At 40.6% G+C, this 18,344-nt stretch overlaps 5 protein-coding genes across 5 annotated transcripts; 1 reads left to right on the top strand and 4 right to left on the bottom strand.

The window, feature by feature from the left end:
- Window positions 1-429: 429 nt before the first annotated feature.
- Window positions 430-2,640, top strand: AK88_01192 (uncharacterized protein; the record flags this gene model as incomplete). Its single annotated transcript, XM_012478828.1, has 1 exon — window positions 430-2,640. The coding sequence occupies one exon, from the start codon at window positions 430-432 to the stop codon at window positions 2,638-2,640; it is 2,211 nt and encodes a 736-aa protein (XP_012334251.1).
- A 1,202-nt stretch (window positions 2,641-3,842) lies between these two features.
- AK88_01191 (uncharacterized protein) lies at window positions 3,843-4,719 on the bottom strand (the record flags this gene model as incomplete). Its single annotated transcript, XM_012478827.1, has 2 exons — window positions 3,843-4,368; window positions 4,628-4,719. 2 exons carry the CDS (start codon window positions 4,717-4,719, stop codon window positions 3,843-3,845), a joined length of 618 nt encoding a protein of 205 aa, XP_012334250.1.
- Window positions 4,720-8,705: 3,986 nt separating this feature from the next.
- Window positions 8,706-11,081, bottom strand: AK88_01190 (uncharacterized protein; the record flags this gene model as incomplete). The annotated part of the gene is made up of 7 exons (XM_012478826.1): window positions 8,706-8,761; window positions 8,941-9,028; window positions 9,154-9,243; window positions 9,364-9,470; window positions 9,638-9,727; window positions 9,881-10,006; window positions 10,151-11,081. The coding sequence occupies 7 exons, from the start codon at window positions 11,079-11,081 to the stop codon at window positions 8,706-8,708; spliced, it is 1,488 nt and encodes a 495-aa protein (XP_012334249.1).
- A 2,014-nt stretch (window positions 11,082-13,095) lies between these two features.
- Window positions 13,096-15,135, bottom strand: AK88_01189 (uncharacterized protein; the record flags this gene model as incomplete). The annotated part of the gene is made up of 1 exon (XM_012478825.1): window positions 13,096-15,135. The coding sequence occupies one exon, from the start codon at window positions 15,133-15,135 to the stop codon at window positions 13,096-13,098; it is 2,040 nt and encodes a 679-aa protein (XP_012334248.1).
- Window positions 15,136-16,353: 1,218 nt separating this feature from the next.
- Window positions 16,354-17,400, bottom strand: AK88_01188 (uncharacterized protein; the record flags this gene model as incomplete). The annotated part of the gene is made up of 2 exons (XM_012478824.1): window positions 16,354-17,172; window positions 17,341-17,400. 2 exons carry the CDS (start codon window positions 17,398-17,400, stop codon window positions 16,354-16,356), a joined length of 879 nt encoding a protein of 292 aa, XP_012334247.1.
- Between the last annotated feature and the right edge of the window lie 944 nt (window positions 17,401-18,344).

Raw genomic sequence — 18,344 nt, 5'->3', positions numbered from 1 at the left:
TATTGTGATATGCGTAAGACGTCGTATGTGTGGGGTATAATATGTAAATATATATATATATTTTTTTTTTTTTTTTTTGGTTTCCCGCGCTTGTTCCTGCCGGAGGTTGCTACTCCTTTTTTTGAGGTCCTCTAAATTGTAGGGTGAGGCGAAGTTGCTCAAATTGAGACTAACACCTGTGCTTTTCTCCTTACTTTTTTTTTTTTTTTTTTTGTCTCTCCGCTGCGTGACTCACGTGCGTACATATATGTGCACACATTTTTTTCACACCTATGTGTACCTGCTAAGCAGTCGCTCCATTGGATTTTCCGCGCGTGTAAAAAGTGAGATATTCGTGTCGCGTAATCGCGAATAAACAACTGACCAAACCGTCAACGAAGGTAGTAGCCGCCAAGGCCACGCAAACATTCCGTTACACACCGCGAACAAATGACAGAGGAGCTGGAGCAGCCTATCCCCAGGAACAATGGCGACAACAGCCAAAGCAACAACCTAATCGCCACACTGAGTGAAATGCAAATTGACGCAGATTACATTCAGCAACTCAGATGGAACATAAAGACCAAGGTGGATATTTTCATGAACAAACTATTCCCCATAACGAAAAAAAAAGAAGAAAAAAGATTCATAGTAATAATTGAAAAAAATAAAAATTATGATAATTTCAGATGCCCCATATGCATGTTGATATTGTACAATCCAGTGAAGACAAAATGTGACCACCTGTTTTGCAAGGAATGCATAGAGAACGTTTTAAAAAAATTCGAATACTGTCCCATGTGTAGGGAAAACATAAAGGAGTTCACATTAGCACCTGTGAGCAATAGCTTTTTGGGCAAGGACTACACAAATATAAAAATCAGATGTTGGACGTGCAAGGATATTACTGATATAGAGCATTATGAGGCTCATTTACAAAGTCATTGGGATGGTGACGCTGCTGGGGGAAATGGCTTTTGGGGAGGGGCCGGTGTCCCTACATGCCTCGTCACAGAGAAAAGGGTGGGAAGCATCTCATGTTTAGGGACAAGTCCACAGGTTGATCTGACGAACCCTCTCATTCTAGCTCTAAGCCCATTCTTCAATAAACGAATTAACGTAGCTAATAGGGACGAATTTGTAAAGGCTCTGAGGGAAAACCAACTGAACACGGACATACACAGTGTGCACCTGTTGTTTGGGAAAAGGACCAAAAGGGAAACGCCAAATGGGAGGGAACCCGGGAGGGAAGCAGGGAGGGAAGCGGGGCGGGGAAGTTCATATGGAAGGCAAAGTGGGGGGAACCCTAACTTGTGTCCAAGTACAAACCCATATGAACAGCACTTCGAAATGATCAACATGGAAGACTTCACATGGGATGCGTTCATCCTTGTGCAAATAAAATTAGAGAGAAAAAAGCAAATGTATAAATCTGATACAAGAGAGGACGATCAAACATACAATTCCAATTTGCCCTCATCAACTGGTAACCTGAAAGGAGAGGAAAACATAAAAAATGACTCCGCTTCAGACAATAAGGATGGACCTACACAACTGAGCAGAAGAAACATCCTATACACATCAGATAATTTTGAAGATTATCAAAAGAGGAAATTAAAAAAAAATAAAACGAACAAATATATTTATGTCCTCCTAGAGTACAATGCCAAGGGGTTGTTTTTCACCCCCATGAAAAATATCCCCATTTTCAAAGACATGAATATGGAGAGGAGTGTCATTTATAAATATGGAGGAGACAAACGTGGGGATAAGAATGATGATATGAGGGAGGGTAAGAGGGACGACCTGCCTTCCCCCGACGAGCAGTTAATTGATTTCCTCATCAAGCTGAATGAAAAAATAAATTCTAAAACGTATCACAAGTACCTGTACAATGCCGTTCATTTATTTAATGAGTTTTTAAATTCGTATTGCAGGATAGAGCAGAGTGACACAAAAAGTGTGGTAAAAAGAACCCATTTTAAAAAAAGCCAATTGGAAGACTTCGAACTCATGCTCCTCCTCTTTTATTTGAAATACGAATGTACCATGCCGGAACATATCGACTACAGTGCTATGTATTCCTGTGAAGCTTTTTTAAAAAAAGTGATGAGCTCCACGAAAGAAACTCAACAAGCTGTTTTCGTGACGGATATATACACATATAAAGAGAACATGACCACTCGGGGGAAGCACCGTCCAGAGGAGGGACAAGCAAATATATCGAATTCGCTTTCTTGTATTCCCAGCGTCTCTTTAAGAAAGCAACACATCAAGGTGTACTTTGTGCTCCGTTTGAGGCGGGGGAAGCCAATTGTATGTGGACAGCAACAGGTAGGTGCAGGCCCCCATGCGAATGGAGAAGTAGACCCAAATCAAGTGACGATACAGCCCGGAGCACATTTGAACAATTATGATGACGTCACAGATTTATGTTACCTCCTGCTGTCCTACTCTGACACGGGGTTCCAGTGGGACGTAAATGAATCTCTAGAATTTTTAAAAACGAAAAAAAATATGCCTTACAAGGAGATGAACGTATTCTTTAGTATTGAAAAATTCATACTCTGTCTTTTCAACATACGAAAGAAGAAATACAGCCCCTTATTTTGGAACTCCGCCCACCTGCTGCAGTACCTTTTGCACTTTTGCGCCGACTGACCCAAAAGAAGGATGCCCCTCGTCAGTCCTCATGCTGGGTGTCCAATGATGCAAAGGTTCCTTATCAATGCTTCATACGTGTATATTAACTTCGCGCAGCCGTTTTGGGGCGCCCACCACGTTGCTCAGCAGATTGCTCACGACATTGCCCACGAGATTGCCCACCTGTATTACCCAGTCGAATTATAACTCCCTTACGTGCTCCCCATTTGGGTCACATTTTTTTTTTTTTTTTTTTTTTTTGTGAACAAGTCGAGGTGACTACTCCGTTATGATGATCAGTCAGATCGGCCAATTGGGCTTCTTTATGAAGTCCTTCCACCTCATTCCGCTTACACGACTTGAGAGTAGCATTTCATGGACGAAAGCAGCTACGGCACTATATGATGGATGCATGCTCCGCTGTTTTTTACATCGGTGTGGTGTGACTAACCGATTTTTGCAAAACAAAAAAGTCCCCATTTGTGGATTGCCATTTGTGAAATTTCCTTTTCATTTTTTTTTTTTTTTACCCTTTGGGAAGACGTTCTAATATCTTTGCGCAAAATTGCAGCAACTTCTGTTCCCCCTTTGCGGAATGAGGCACAATATTATGCACAATCCCATATTGGTATTTTTAAAAAATCGTTTTTTTATTTTTCGAGTAGAGGGGGGGCATTGGTAAAAAGGTCTTTTATTCAGGGTACGGTATGTTTTTGTACATGTAACAAAAAGGAGGTAGCCTCTCTGACACTACAGCGTACACGTGTGCACAGGGGGGAGGGTTATACAACACAGCTGGGATTGTCTTTACACACATTTGTACATATGTATACACATATATATATGTAACATGCACAGATCCATGTGCTCTATGCATGTTCATATATTTGCACATATACTTCAACACACACACACACACAGCGCGCACGTTTCACGCGTGCAGGGGTCAGTCGGCTTTACTACAACCGTCCCATATCTTTTCTCGCATAAAATAAATTTGAAAAAACTTTTAATTAATGATAGGGGAGAGGGAGGGGTGTTTGAAAATTTTTTCTTTACATGGTCATTGACATTTTGACCACTCATCTGATCCAGGGTATACCTTTCGGGTGGGAAAATCTCGTTTCTGCTTTCATTTTTTTTTTTTTTTTTCGCTTCGAACACGCTGAAATATTGTCCACCCCTCAACACAACGCCTACATAACTACTCCTCCCATCGCTCATCTACATTTTTTCAATTTAATTAATTGCCTTCTCTTCCAGTTAGCCCTGATGGATGGTCTGCTCTTGGCTGACAAGTGTCCCTTCACACGGAGGCCTCTGTACTTCTTACCAGCTGACGTGAGTCCTCTCAATTCTCTATGCTTATGTACAGGGTTACAAATCCAATTGATTTTGGGATTGTTTCTTACAGCATTGTGCATAGGATCTACAAGAATAACCTCATAATATTTGTACACGGCATCCTGTCCAACCCAGTAGCTATTTAGAACCCTGAGGTTTCCACAAATACTTTTTCCCACTTTGCCCTCTGCAACACTTTTTAAATTTCTTGTGGACTTTTGTTTGTGTACACCTTGATGTTTTGGCTTTCCGTGCACTACACCTTTTCTTACTCTCTTTTTTCTGTCTCCTCTTCTCACTCGTACTCTATATATAACGAATCCTTGGAGTGCCTTATATCCTAGTCGCCTGGCTTTGTCGGGCCTGCTCGGTCTCGACACTCGGTGCACTACTGGCAGTTGCCTGCGAAGATGAGAAAAGAACAACAAAAAAAACAAACAACGTTAAGAGGGGCAAGATATTCAGGGCAGTGCCTCCTTTTTTTCTTTTCCGCATAAATGCTCATTTGCATACCACAAACATTACCCAAGGGGATGCCTTTTAACACGCAAATAAGCATTTACGCGGTGTAGAAGAATGAGGACCACATTACAGGCTATTCTCTACATGCTCGCCTTTAAGGCGTTCCCATCTTCTATGGGTGGGGGAAAACTGTTCTTACCTGTACTCCCAAGTTCTAACTCGGAGCAAGAAATGCATCGTATCTGACTGCTTCTTCTTCCATATTTCTTGAATATACTTGTACGCTCCCATTTTTGATATTCTTTTTTTTTTTTTTTTTTTCCTTTTTTTTATTCTTTCACCACTGCTTGGTACAATCTGCTAGGTACTCTCCGCTAGGTATAGTCAGCTTGGTACACTATGCTTTATAAATGGAGGAAAACTTTGCAGGGATCCTACTTGGGGGTTGGGTTTCACGGCCCGCAAAATATAACGCGAAATCTGCTAAACACCAAGAGGGAAGGAACCACAAAGAGGGCTGGGAATTCTCACCTCTGCTAAGGATACATAGGCCGCGGGTATCAAACTACACGTATAAAATTATATACTGTTGCGCGTTTTACTTGTGCTATGTATTATTATTATATATATATGTATGCAAAATAAAATACGCGTGGCTTGGCTCTTTAGGCAAATGTTCCTTTCGCTCGCAATTTGCTTTTCACTTTTTTCACCTGTCGACGAACGATGACATGAGATGAAAAATGGCTTGCTCTGCCATGCGGAGTGTTGTTTGGCTTTTTAAATTAAAAAAAAAAAATTCCTTTTATGTTCTTTTTTTTTTTTTTTTGGGCTCTTTTTTTCCCTTCATCTCCTTTGCGCAAATAAAAACGCGGGAAACTATTTTTGTTTAATTATTTTTTTTTGCGCCGACTGTTGCCACTACCTACCACATGTGGGGGTAGATATATGCATAACCATAATATAAATATAATATAAATACAGTGGAAATTCCCTGCCTGCCATCAACAGCTGTTACGCGATTTACAGTTATAATATTATATATGTATAACGTATACTTGTGCAGATTTAAACATGCATTTTTTTCCCCCAGCATATATAAAAATATGTATGATGCTGTGCTTAAAATTGTGAAAAATTTTTAAATATAATTGGCGCACCGGGGGTGGTGGATTTGCCTCTAATCCCGGGCGACGCGCGGCATTTTGCTTTACGGGTACGAGATGCTGTGCATACAAATAATATTACATATATATGGATAAAACAAACCTTCATGGGAGGGAAAAGTATAGCATTGTTTCCGTGAGCCTTCCCTTTTTGGGTAAGGCATATTTTTAAAAACAAAAAAAACGTATCACGCCTCTGCATTTGTACATTTGCTCTGTTGCTGCTTCTTCTTTTTTTTTTTTTAGTAACAACTATAAATATATAATATATAATACGGCGTGTGGTCTGCCTATATGCATATAAACTTCTTTTTTATAAAGGGTACAAATTTGCTTTATTTTTTGCCCCAGGGAAGGAGGCGGGGGTGATCGACCTGTCATATATATGAATGTAATATAGTTGTAATCCGCCCCGCGTCATGTGAAACATGTAGAGGGGGAAAAAAAAAAGAACAAAAACAACAAATGGTAACTCTTAAGTAAACTCTTGTGAACTCCTTGTCACATTTATTTCCCTCTTTTCCTCATGATATGTTGTGTTTGTTTTATGTACACCTGTGCCTGTTCAGTAGGCAACACCACTTATAGTGCGTTCCTTCCTGTGTGGGGGGAATCCATTTTTTCGCACCTACAAATATCCTGTGCCCATTGCGCAGTGTACGCTCCCCCCGCCAAAAGAATTTAAAGAACATTTTATATGTAGTTATGGTTAGCCGCCTATTTCACTGATATTTGTGTGAGAGGGTGTTCCCTTTTTTTTTTTTTTTTTTTGTTTAATCTACCTTTTTCACATTTTCAAACTGTATTCATAAGGTTGCATTTTTACGTAACAGCTAAAACGACGATGGCGTTGGTATATATATATATATATTTTTTTCCATTTTGCCTGAATGTCGCCCATAGGGCAATACTTCGACAAGTACATTAAACAAATGGGGTTGTTAGCGTCTTACCATTTTGCAACAAAAAAATGCGCCTAGGTTGTCACATTTACAAAAAAAAAAAAAAAATGAAAACGAAAAAAAACGTAGTAGTATGGGATGCTTGCGTAAAATCTGTGCAAACACGAATGCATGCATTCTCGATGGGCCTTTTTTTACACGGCCTACGAAAATGCAGCACATACGAACACGGCTAAAGGAGGAACAAATATTGGAGGGGAAAAAAAAAAAAAAAACCTGTGCAACATAGCAGTGGAGTGTACAATCAGTCACGCTGATCACCAAACCAATAATCTCTAAACAGTGTTGCTAATGAGAAAAAATAACATCGGAAGGGGTTCAACGACAAATAAAATTTGTGCGTGTACACACACACACACACGTATAAATGTACATATATACCTGTACAGGTATATGTTTATGTTCTTAGGAGGGCTTCCCAGCAAGTTAGCAATGCTAAGGCGATGCACCGATGCAGCGATGTGGGTCTGCCCATTACAATCGCGCTTCGTGGCAAAAGGGATATATAGACTCCCCCCCCACCAATATGTGAGGTGCCCTCCTCTACAAACTTTATACACAATTATGGTTTATGCAATAGTGCGCACTTGAAGTTGTACCCTACCCTCTTTCCCAAAAGGGGGAGGTCCTCAAACAAGCAGCACGCACGAGAACAGACACACATTTGCAATTTCTGCGAAGGAAAATTAAAACAGGTGCGTAAGTAGGGACAATTGCCCTGGTTCGCAAAGTTAAGAAAAAAAATAATTCACCTTTTAAAAATGTCGAATTCGTAAAATAAAAAAAAACATTAGTGGGGGAACAGGTTACCGCTTCTCTACTGGACTTCCCTTTACACAGCCCTCAGGCAGGCGCACAAGGTAGATATATGTACACGCAAGGACATATATATACATACACATATGCATGCATACACATACCCGCGTTCACCACTGCGGGGCCGTTCCCAAATGCGCTCACCTAATCCCTACGTAAGCACGTCCATTGGTTCGCCCAGCAATCAACAGGTGTGCATTTGACGCTCGGTAGTAGAAGAAAAAAAAAAAAAAAAAAAAAGAAGCCAACACTTGTGTAAGTACGCACCCAATACAGGGGAACAAATGAACTGGTAACTTCACACATGTTAGGACCTCTTCTCGCTCCACCATCAGCTGTAAGTGCATTTCGCACCAGGTCGATTCTCCCAATTGGCTAACTGCAACAAAGGGCGACAAAAGGCGGCTAGCTAAGCGGTGTAAACTAAACGCCGCCTACTACCACTACCACGGCCCACCAACGCATGCATACAAAAAAAAAAGGGGGAAAATTAAAAAGCATCAAATAATTTAAAGTGGCAATATTCAAAAGGCCGAAGGAAAGGAACATGTATTAATTCGATTCGTAATTAACAAGGACATCTTTTAAAGACATGAGTGTATAATTGGGGTAAATGGATAATCCTTTATTTTAATTCTTCAAAGGTACGAAAAAAATAAAAATATAAGGACAGACATAACTCTGTCCATGGCACACAATTATGTATATAAACGCATAAACATGTGCACCATTCTACATACACGTGTGAGTGAATGGACGGGTGGGGGACTATAATACCACACAGGGAAAATATACTTCTCTCCACCTTGGTTTTGGCGAGTTCATGTGTGCACATGCAGGTCCTCATGCGCTTCCCCATGAATGGAGGCACATGGAAAAGAAAATACGCACGCGACATCACACGGATGACGGGTTAACTGTACTTGGCACCTCAGAACGCGGGTGCGCATTCCCTGTCTGTCCGTGGAGGGAGGGATACACAAACATGCATACGTAAACGATAGGTGTGTAAACACAAAGGCATACGCGGCTACCCCTATACAGGAACACATCCATATATATTTGGGAACACGTATCTATATTCTCACATATACACCATTCGTCACTCTTGTACCGAGTTACACGCAAGACGGGGAGAGTGTGTGTGCGTGTGGTGTTAAAAACTACCTCCACGGGGCTGTAGGGAGAAGGGTACTTGACCCTCTTGATAGCCGGCTTCAATCACATGCACCTTTGGCGCTTTTTCCAGTGCCCATGCCGCTCGTACATGTACATGCACACGAAAACATACACATATGCACACATACACACGCAAGGTTCCGCAAGCCACACCCTATTCTACAAACATCTTTATTTTCTGGTTGTTCAACATTCCACCATCATAACGACCTTAAGAGGGAGGAGGGGGAAAAAAAGGGGCAATTTCAAAGGGTGAACTCCACACGAGCAATGTACGGGCAGTACACATGATTTGTGTGCAACTCATGGACACTCATATACTCTCACACGAATGAGTGGTGAAACGTCCTTCGTGCTCTCGCTCTCCTCAAATGACTTTTTTTCTGTACAATCGTTCATTCTTATTTTATTACTAGCTGCGAAGGAGGCCGATTCGAAATCCGGAAAGGTTAAGCATGCGCAGCCTGAGTGCTCGCCCTGAAGAAAAAAAAAAAAAAAAAAAAAAAAACATTTGTGAAAAGTCAGCTAGCCAATTTGTCACTTTCACTAAAAAAAAAAAAAAAATGTTGTAGCCATTTTGTGATGGCTCCAAATATTCCTACCTTGCTGGTCAACATAATGTCGGCTCGAAGAATGTTCCCCATGAACCTAAAGGTCTCCATAATTTCCCTAGAACTTAGGTTTTTAGGGATCTGCAGTGCGGGTAAAAAATATGGGCATGCGTTTACACGTAAACTACATGGGCATACACAAATAAGCACCCATGGGTGGGTAAGGAGGACTAAATGCACACACAACGCAAAAAAACTCACATTCGTGACGATTATGTTGTGCGGCCTGCTGTCATAGGGCTGGTTGGACATCCTCCCCATTTTGTCCTTGTACTTGTTGAATTTCATTTTATCTGAACCTTGATCATCTAAAAGGGGAGAAATAAAGGTAACGTAATGGCAAAGATAGTGCAAAGGTCAAGGATAAACATGATGACTCGATCAGATACCAATCGCCGGGCTACGCGCCCCTACGCAGGCGCACTTTATACTCGCACAATTTTAAATGCACGCTGCGGAAAGAAATATTTATTACACGTGGGATACTTCATATTCGCTACGCTGCTATCATATGGGGCATTGGGAATGGACGCCCCCATGGTGTTGCCTCCCCACATATTGTTATCTGCGCGAAAAAAAAAAAAAAAATGATCACCATGATGATGGTTGTTATACCACACTACTTTCACACATTGCGTCCATTTTAAGTTGTTACACACACACACACAAAAGTCGTTTCATTCGAATGACTGGTGGGGTTATCCAATAGCTGTATTACTTGGATCACTGCCATAAGCTCTGGGTTGATAATATTTGGGCATACTATTATCTTCAATGGAGTTGGGATAAGTCCCGTACATTTGTTTATCGTCGACATATTCGTTTGTGGGAAGCTTAGACAAAGCTGCGAAACGGGGCATGGAGAGGAAGCAAAAGTTAGTAGAAGTTCGCCAACTTAGTGTGGCAAACACAGGTATGTAAGTATATGCCATGGGTAGATGCGCGCCAACTGCACGATAAGACAGGGAAAAGCCGATCCTCTCCATACCCGCTTCTCCCGGGGGCTTGTACACATAATAATTTGGATTGGGAGAGAGAGGCATATTAGTGTAATTTTGCTTGATGTTCGGAGGAGGGAGCGCTTTTTTCGCGCTTCCACTACTCTGTTGCTGTTGCATGTCCATGTAGGTAGTAGTGTACTCACCACTTTGGTGCATATAATTATTGGATATCAACATGTTCCTTTTTTCTACATTCATGCTCATGGCATTGTTGTTCTGGTGATGAGGAGCTGGCCTCAACGTAGGAGCTGACGCATAGGATTCATTTTCCATTACGTTATTCACTTTATAATTCTTTTTTGAATTATTATTATAATACATGTTTGACTGAAAATTGGAAGAGTTCATTTGCAAATTGCAATTAGGCATGGAGCTCAGATTGACGTTTGGCGTTTTTATGTTTATGTTTGGATTGTGTGGAACATTTCTGGGGTTCATAGGAGGTAAGGGTGCACTGCCAGGGGGAGGGGCCCCCATGTTAATATTGTGATGGTAACTGGGTGGGTTGTTCATCATTTGATGATTTGGTGGTGGCATGGAGTTGGGCATGCCGCCAGCAGAGCCTCCTGGAATTGGGCACACGTTTAATAAGCCCATGTTTGAATTATTTCGGAATTTATAGCTGTCCTCTCCATCTCTCATCATAGGGGGAGGTGGTGGAGGAGGAGGGGGGGGTGGAGGACAAATGGGTAATGAATTGGGGCTACTGGCAGGATTGCCCTTTTGCATTTTTTTGTAATTCTTTTGCCCATTTTTCGAAGATAAGGATGCTTTTTTTTTGGATTTCCTCATAGAATTTTTCCTTCTGTTTTTTTTTGCATTTCCTGATTTTTTCTCATTTTTTGCTCCCCCTTTTTCTTCCTTGTTCGTGGCTTCCTCCTCCACTTTCTCGGGGGCCTCATCTTTCGGTGACTCCATTTTGTCTGGCGTCGCGCATAAGTACACGTCGTTCGTTTGTTTGTGTGGGGAAAATTATATAGGTATGAATAAATATATTTATACGTTTGGCAGTCAGGACGCGTCAACCGTCAAGCACGCGTTGGTGGTTTAGGGTTCAGTATGGGAAACAGAAATTAACTCACAGGGGGAAAGAATTCTGCTAAAAAAAAAGTGAAGCTTATAGGAAGAGAGAGAGCTACACAACGCAAAGGTGTTTTAAAGAAACAAAAGCTGGCAAATGTAACACTACTCTGCCGGTGGGAAAAAAAAAAAAAATCTTAAACTTCACTCACGTATTTTCAATTGGTACATGTGCATTGGTATGTTATATATATATTTCGTCAACGATTGTTTGCTGCCTTGTACCATTTTCTCATGCGCAGTCGCGTATAAATGGGTTCGTGAAAAACTAGTCCTTTTTGTGCAGGCAAGGAGCTGTGATCAACAAGCACATATATATATCACATACGTCTTGCTATTACGATAATAACAAAATGTACGCCTGAAAATGCATGTCAATTTATAGTGTGGGTTCGTTACTGCTTGCCTTTTCTGCATGTTTTTTTTTTTTTTTTTTTCCCTTTTTTTGCAATTTAAATCTTGTAATCCCTTGTGCGCATATATATTTTTCCATTCGAAGGGGCTAGGGCAAATATCCACACGGAAAAATATGTATATTATGTACAATGTGGAGGTAAATTTTGGTCGCACTTTTTTTTTTTTTTTTTTTCTTTTTTGCTGCTTCTTCAAAGTGTTATTCTCAGCGGTGCCCCAAGGGCAACATGAACGCGCGTGCGTACAAGGTATTCCCAAAAAAGAAGAAAAAAAAAATATATATATATATATATATATATATATATATATATATATATATATATATATATAAAATAAAACAAAAATAGGGTTTGATAATAAATGTAAAAACCTCTTCACATCGTCAGTCCAGTATTACCTCTGTGCGTGGTTTTATTTGAAGAATTTTTTTTTTTTTGCGCAGAAAATTGGCACAAGAAAAGTGTCAACACTTGGAAAAGTAATAACCCCATGGGGGTGTGAACAAGGCGAGGGGGACCATTGTGTTGGTGGCCTTCATCCCGAGTTACATATCATTTCACATACTTGCACATGCATATGGTTGAACACGTATGTGTGTTGGTCAACCCACGCTGCGTTCAAAGTGGAGGCCTTTTTATTCTAGGCGAAAAAAAAAAAAAAAAAACACTTCAAAACGTTTTGCAGAATGAGTACATGTACACCAAGTGTCCATTGGGCACACGTAACCGCATTAGGCGTGTGGGCAACAGGAGGGGTGGGGGAAAATCATTAGGGTTGGAGAAGGGACTTATTACAGAAGATGGTGAACGCATGAGCGCATTTGCAAAAATGCATACATAGTTGTACCATTTGGGCAGTACTGAGGGGAAGAAAAGTGCTTCCTCGTTTTGTTACTTTCGTTGACCACTTGGTCAGAGGAACACTTCAAGGAGAGCAGCAAAGTGCAACGATGCATATACCGTTCTGCGCCCTTGACATTACACATATGTGTACATATCCGTTTTAGGCCATTTTTATGTGCCATTAATGGGCGAAATGCTTAGGCCTATTATATGTGGCACAGAAAATACACATATGCACTGGGAGCTATATGCTCATATGAACTTTTTTTTTTTTTTCCCTTTTCCCGTGCCTGTTTGCCTTTACCCATTTGTCGCTTCCAAATTTCGCAAAGTGGTGTTCCACATTATGTGGATCTACGACAGGCGCGCCCCTTCCCCCCCCCCTTTCTACATTACGCGAACTCCTTTATGTTTCGTACCGATGGGGAAGTGCTTAAGGCGGTTGTAGGTGGGCACATATTTTTGTGTCCCTATTATATGTGCTCAACTCGGAGTAGCATCTGCCGAATACTCTTTCGCGTGTATATGGTGTGCTGCTTTCACCCACCCATAAGTCATTTTTTTTTTTTTGTATCTCCGAATTGTAGATGGTGTATTTAACTTCCGCACCTCCGATTCATCTCATTAATATCCTCCTCCCTTTTTGTTTCACTCTGTGCTAAGAGGAGTTTAGTGTTCATCAGTTCCTGCACAAGGTTTGCAATTTTTTCTTCGTACTTCTGCACGTCGCCAGAGGACAAATGGTTGTTTGAGTCATTCCCATCATACGTTGAGCTCTTTTTGCTTGGCCCCCCATGGGCAGGTGGAGAAAAAAGTGAAATGATATTTCCCCCGTCGGAGTGCGCCTGTTCATGTTCAGTTGTGTTTGGATCCCTGTGGTTGCTCACCCCTGTGTGACCACTACTGAGCAATGTAGTATCTGTTAATTCTTTAATAACGAGTTGCACGTTTTGCATATCCTTCACCAACTTATGAATCGTAATTAACTCATTCATGGTTTTATTTTCCTCATTTGAATTTCTTTTCATTTTCGAATGAATACTTGTCCTTTCTTTACTCTGCACATCTGTGTGGGCATCATGTGGTGGTGGTGGTGCTGCTGCTGCTGCTGTCCCTTCTCCACTTAAACATTTTTTTAAAAGGCACCCATGTTGTGATGAGAATTGTGCTTGGTGTAATCCATTGGGTAGTCCATTCGGTGCAAAATTTTTGCCAAAATTTGTTCCCCATGTGTGTATGCCTTTTCTTGTGACTCCTCTCCAGTTGTGATCTGACACTTGAGAGAAGCCCCGATCTACTGATCGAAACAGAAATTTTTCTTCTTCTCGCATGACGTACGAGTGGGGGCATGCGATGTTGATGGGAGCTCTGATGCGAAATTCCATACCTTCCAAGTGTGTGCTTATTTTGTCCGTTTCGTCCACCCCCTTTTGTGCCATGTGATTGTAGTTTCTCCCGCCACACCATGGGAACCCCTTTGTATACACCTCTTCCCTTCTTCGCGACACGGTACAACCATCGTGCGGAGGATGCAACGGAGGAGTGGCGTAACTTACCACGCGGTGGTAGTCGTCCCATTCGTGTGCCGCTTCTGCACTGATGAGGAGTAGGTGCCGGGGTGCCGTCATGGAGGGTTCAAAAAGTTCACCTCGTTCACCACACCGTTGCACGCGGTTGTGTCCAGGTGTCCAATTCATCTTGCTTAACTGTCCACGTGTGTGCGGAAAATTATTTTGCATTGGTGGCTCCCCACATTGTACCTCCCCCAATGGACAGCTTTTTCCCTCCGTCACGAGGTGCCTCTTGTAATTAGTGGGATGGCTGCTTTGACGATTCTGTTGTGCTCTCGGACGGCATTCCGCTTTTCCTCCCGTCGAGTTGACTCCGTTGCGGTTGGGACGCTCCTTCAGTTTGTTAACCGCTTGGTATCGCCGCGTCGGCGTGTGCACCTGTGTATGCCTGTTGTGTGCCATCCGTTCCTCACTGCTCTGTCGAAAAAGGGACCTGTTGATGCTTTGTATCAATTCTCCGTTTTTTATTGCCTTTTCCATATTTCGAATAATTGACTGTACATCCAATGCTGGATAATTAGCTTCTTTTTTATTTTTCCCTCTGTTTGTTTTTTTTTGCGTATAGTATTTCTTCTGCGTGTTTTTCTTCTCGTTGATGCCTTTTTTTCTCTCCCCATTTATATTTGTGTGTGCCATTGGAAGGACCCCCTTTGGTTGCTTCCCTTGCATAGTAACACCGTTCGCATGGAGTCCATGGTGCCAGCCCGGGCCATTCATGCGCGTCAACTTTTGTAAAGAATTATTTATTAACCTTTTTAAAGCAGCAATGGAGTTATCTCGCGAGCAAATGGGAGGACGATGATATTCCGGACCTTTGCCACTCCATTTGCTTTCCCTATCTGAGTTTGTTGTGCTGTCCTCCTCCCACGTAGAAGCCTCATTCATTTGTTCGCTGGAGAAGCTGCTCCCCGCCATGCTCCCATTACTGCTTCCATCATCACTAGCATTTTTGCTACTCTCGTTCGTGTCCCCACCTGGCGGCAGCGCACAACTGCAAGTGGGGGGAAACCCCACCCCACGATCGTCAACCGACTCTACAGTGATGTCGTGTGGCCCTCCCCCCATTGGTGCGCCACAACGTACCTTTAAGTGAGCAGTCCCTCAGTTGAGTATATATTTTTAAAATGACAAAAAAGGAGACAACCTTGTTCAATACAGCTGATAGGAGATAGACACACAAATTTAATTGTGTTGCCCTATCACGATTTTTTTTTTTATTTCCAAAAATTTTGTGTAAGATGAAAAAATATATATATATATATTTTTTTTTTTCTCAAATTTTTGTTTGTTTTTTTTTCTTTTCCTTTTAAATCGTCACTTGGACCGACCGCTTAGCAATTTTGCGTCCATTTAATTTTGTCCCTTATTAATGGTACAAGTATGCACAAAGGCGGAAAAAAAAAAAAAAAATTATTCCACACCTTGGTGTAAAGATGAACCGATTTATTTTCCGCCCCTCCATAATGAATGAGGGATTCCGCCCACCAAAAAAAAAAAATGTATCTAAAAATGTAGGATGGTAAAATTCTTGTTGACACATCGGTTGATGAACTTGTATAATTTTTTTTTTTTTTTTATCATTTTGAGAAGAAAATATCGAGATATGGTACCCTCCACATTTTGGCAGCCTCACTTTTTCTTCAACGCTTAAAATAATTCAATTTATTTTTCCATTTATCATAAGTTGCAGTGGGGGAGAAATTATTTTGTTACGGGAGAGGCGCAACAATAAATAACAAGAGGGTCCTCAAAAGTTGCTTTTATACATTTTAATGTCAAAAATTGATTTCTATTTTGAACAAATCTGGTTTAGGGTTCAAGTAGAAATCGCGTTCCATGGCGGCAAAATTAGTCTAGGGAAAATGCCCTTTAACTCGGACTCCCTTTTTTTTTGTTTTGGCGTACTCACAATTTAAGTTTCTAATCAACGGAGTAAAATAAAGTGAGAGCGGATCCTCCCCCCTGAAAATGTGTCTCGAGGCAAGTTTTTAACATAGCAGAAAAAGTAAAAAAAAGAAAAAAAAAAAAAAAGGGCAAAGGTAAAAACTGACATTACAGTGTGATGCACAACAAACGGTCCATTTCCTCGTCGGTGCACATTTGCAATAGGGGACAACAACAGCGGTACCTTGGCAACACAATGTAATGATGTGTCTTCGTTGTGATATGAAGAAGACAAGGGTACACTTTTTCTAATATGAAAGGAAAGTCCAATTTAATTTGTTTTTCAAAAAAGTATGGCTCATTTTTTTTTTTTTTTTTGCATACGCCTTTCTTTCCTGCTTAACTCGAAGCGGCAGTACTGACTTCTGCCTCCTGGGTAAATTCCGTTCCTGCTTTGCCCAACATACCCTCTGGAGTGGCATCTTTATAGGCCGCAGCCTTCTCTGCAAAAAGCGCAGACCAATTCTTCTCAATTAGTTCGATGTTTCTTGTCCACAAGTCCAGAAAGTTAATTAAAGAGTGAACAAAGAAAACAGTCTCGACGGTACTTGCGTTCATGTAAAACTCATAAATGTCATTGAAATAATCACTCATGTCTGTTACATGAGTAGTTATATCATCGAGGAATTCAGACCATATATCCATTTGCTGATCCTCTGTTAATTCATATTTGAGGGACAAGTCATATAGCTCCACAAATAAGTTTTCTACCGCTCTGTCAGAATCTAATACCTGTATTCTGTTGCATTCGTCCAATAGGAGCTTTGCTTTTTCTTTTGGTACTACAAACAAATGTTCCTTTAATAGGCCTGCTATGTCTAACCCTGGGTAATCGTCATCATCATCTCGATCATCATTGATATTGTCCTCACTATTCTTATGATCGTCTTCCTTTTCTACTTCCTTCTCTACTTCCTTTTCTTCTTCCTTTTCTACTTCCTTGTCTTCTTCCTGTTCTTCTTTTTCTGAACTGGAAGTGGCGTCACTGGAGACTTCACTTTGTTCCCCTTCATTCGAATCTTTATCATCCCAACTGTTGCTCAGATCATGTGCGGCATCATGTTCATCTGCGTCTAATGTGGCTTGAGCCAACTGTCTAGAGGCCTTGAGTCCTGCACCTCCTAGGGATAATGCATTTTGGCTTGGGAGGTCACCATTCTAAGAAGATAAAATAAAAAAAAAAAAAGGAGTTATGCGTTTGGCAGGATTTAAGTCTTCGTATTAACAATGTATGGCGAAAAAAAAAGAGAAAAGGGGGGTTTTGTCCCCTTTTATTTTTATGCGTCACATGAAAAAAGATTGCTTTCTTTTCTCTCCTCCTCTTACCAGCAGTACGATGTTCATCAGAGTGAACACAGAAAAAAATACTCGTGGAGCGCTAAACATTTTGGTAAAAATATTAGTTGCGTTGGAAGTATAAAACAGGCGTGGGGAGCAGAAAATATATAATTAGGCTAAAAAAAAAGCTTATTTTTTATTTATATGCGTTTATTTAAACAATATTCTAATAAAAGTTTGTGCTCTCTATATAACAGGGTAACGGAAAATTATGTAAAAAGCCAAGTTGGTGAATTCAAATAAGCAAAAGTAGAAAAAAAAAAAAAAAATTTTATACACAGTTTTAAAATACCAAAAAGGGGCATATATTTATAAGAACATATTATACAGAGAGAAAATGTTTTTTTTTTTTTTTTTTCCTTGTGCAAAACTATATAGCAACGAACAAAAACAGCTCCAACCGTGCCATCCTCAACTGTGCACTGTAGAAATAAAAATACATACACAGGATGGAAAGAGAGCTTTCCCGTCACCAAAGCTAATGCACAGGTCAGATTTATTATACATATATAATATACTTACAAATATTGTGGAGGTTGCAAAATGTGCCTTTATTAATAATATATTATTTTAGTTGTATTTGTACTAGTCATTGAATTAAAAAGGCGTATCAACAAAATTAGAATTTCCATATACAAAAAAAATAGGCTAGCAGGAGCAGAATACTTTAAAAAAAAAAAAAAATAGGAAGATATATCCAATTGAGCAGTAATTGTAGAAAGGGTCATTATTATTGTTCCAATGTGAACGTACCTCTTGGGCAGTTTTTTTTTTCTTTTTTTTTCTTTCTTTTTTTTTTTTTTGGGTTCAGGGTTGCACCGCGCGCGCACGCATGCGGAATGGTGGAATGTATAGATCCCTTTATCATCACAGAAAGGTGATGAACGCGCGGCAAGGCACGAAAGAAAACGCAACTTATACACGAGTATTAGCATACATAAAAATATTTTATTCGCTCCTTTCCACAGTCACACCCCTTTTATATGGAAGTC

The sequence above is a fragment of the Plasmodium fragile genome, assembly GCF_000956335.1.
Source record: "Plasmodium fragile strain nilgiri unplaced genomic scaffold supercont1.10, whole genome shotgun sequence".
Classification (NCBI taxonomy): domain Eukaryota; phylum Apicomplexa; class Aconoidasida; order Haemosporida; family Plasmodiidae; genus Plasmodium; species Plasmodium fragile.
Note: the sequence above shows the minus strand (reverse complement) of the source record. Positions and strands in the feature narration are given on the sequence as shown.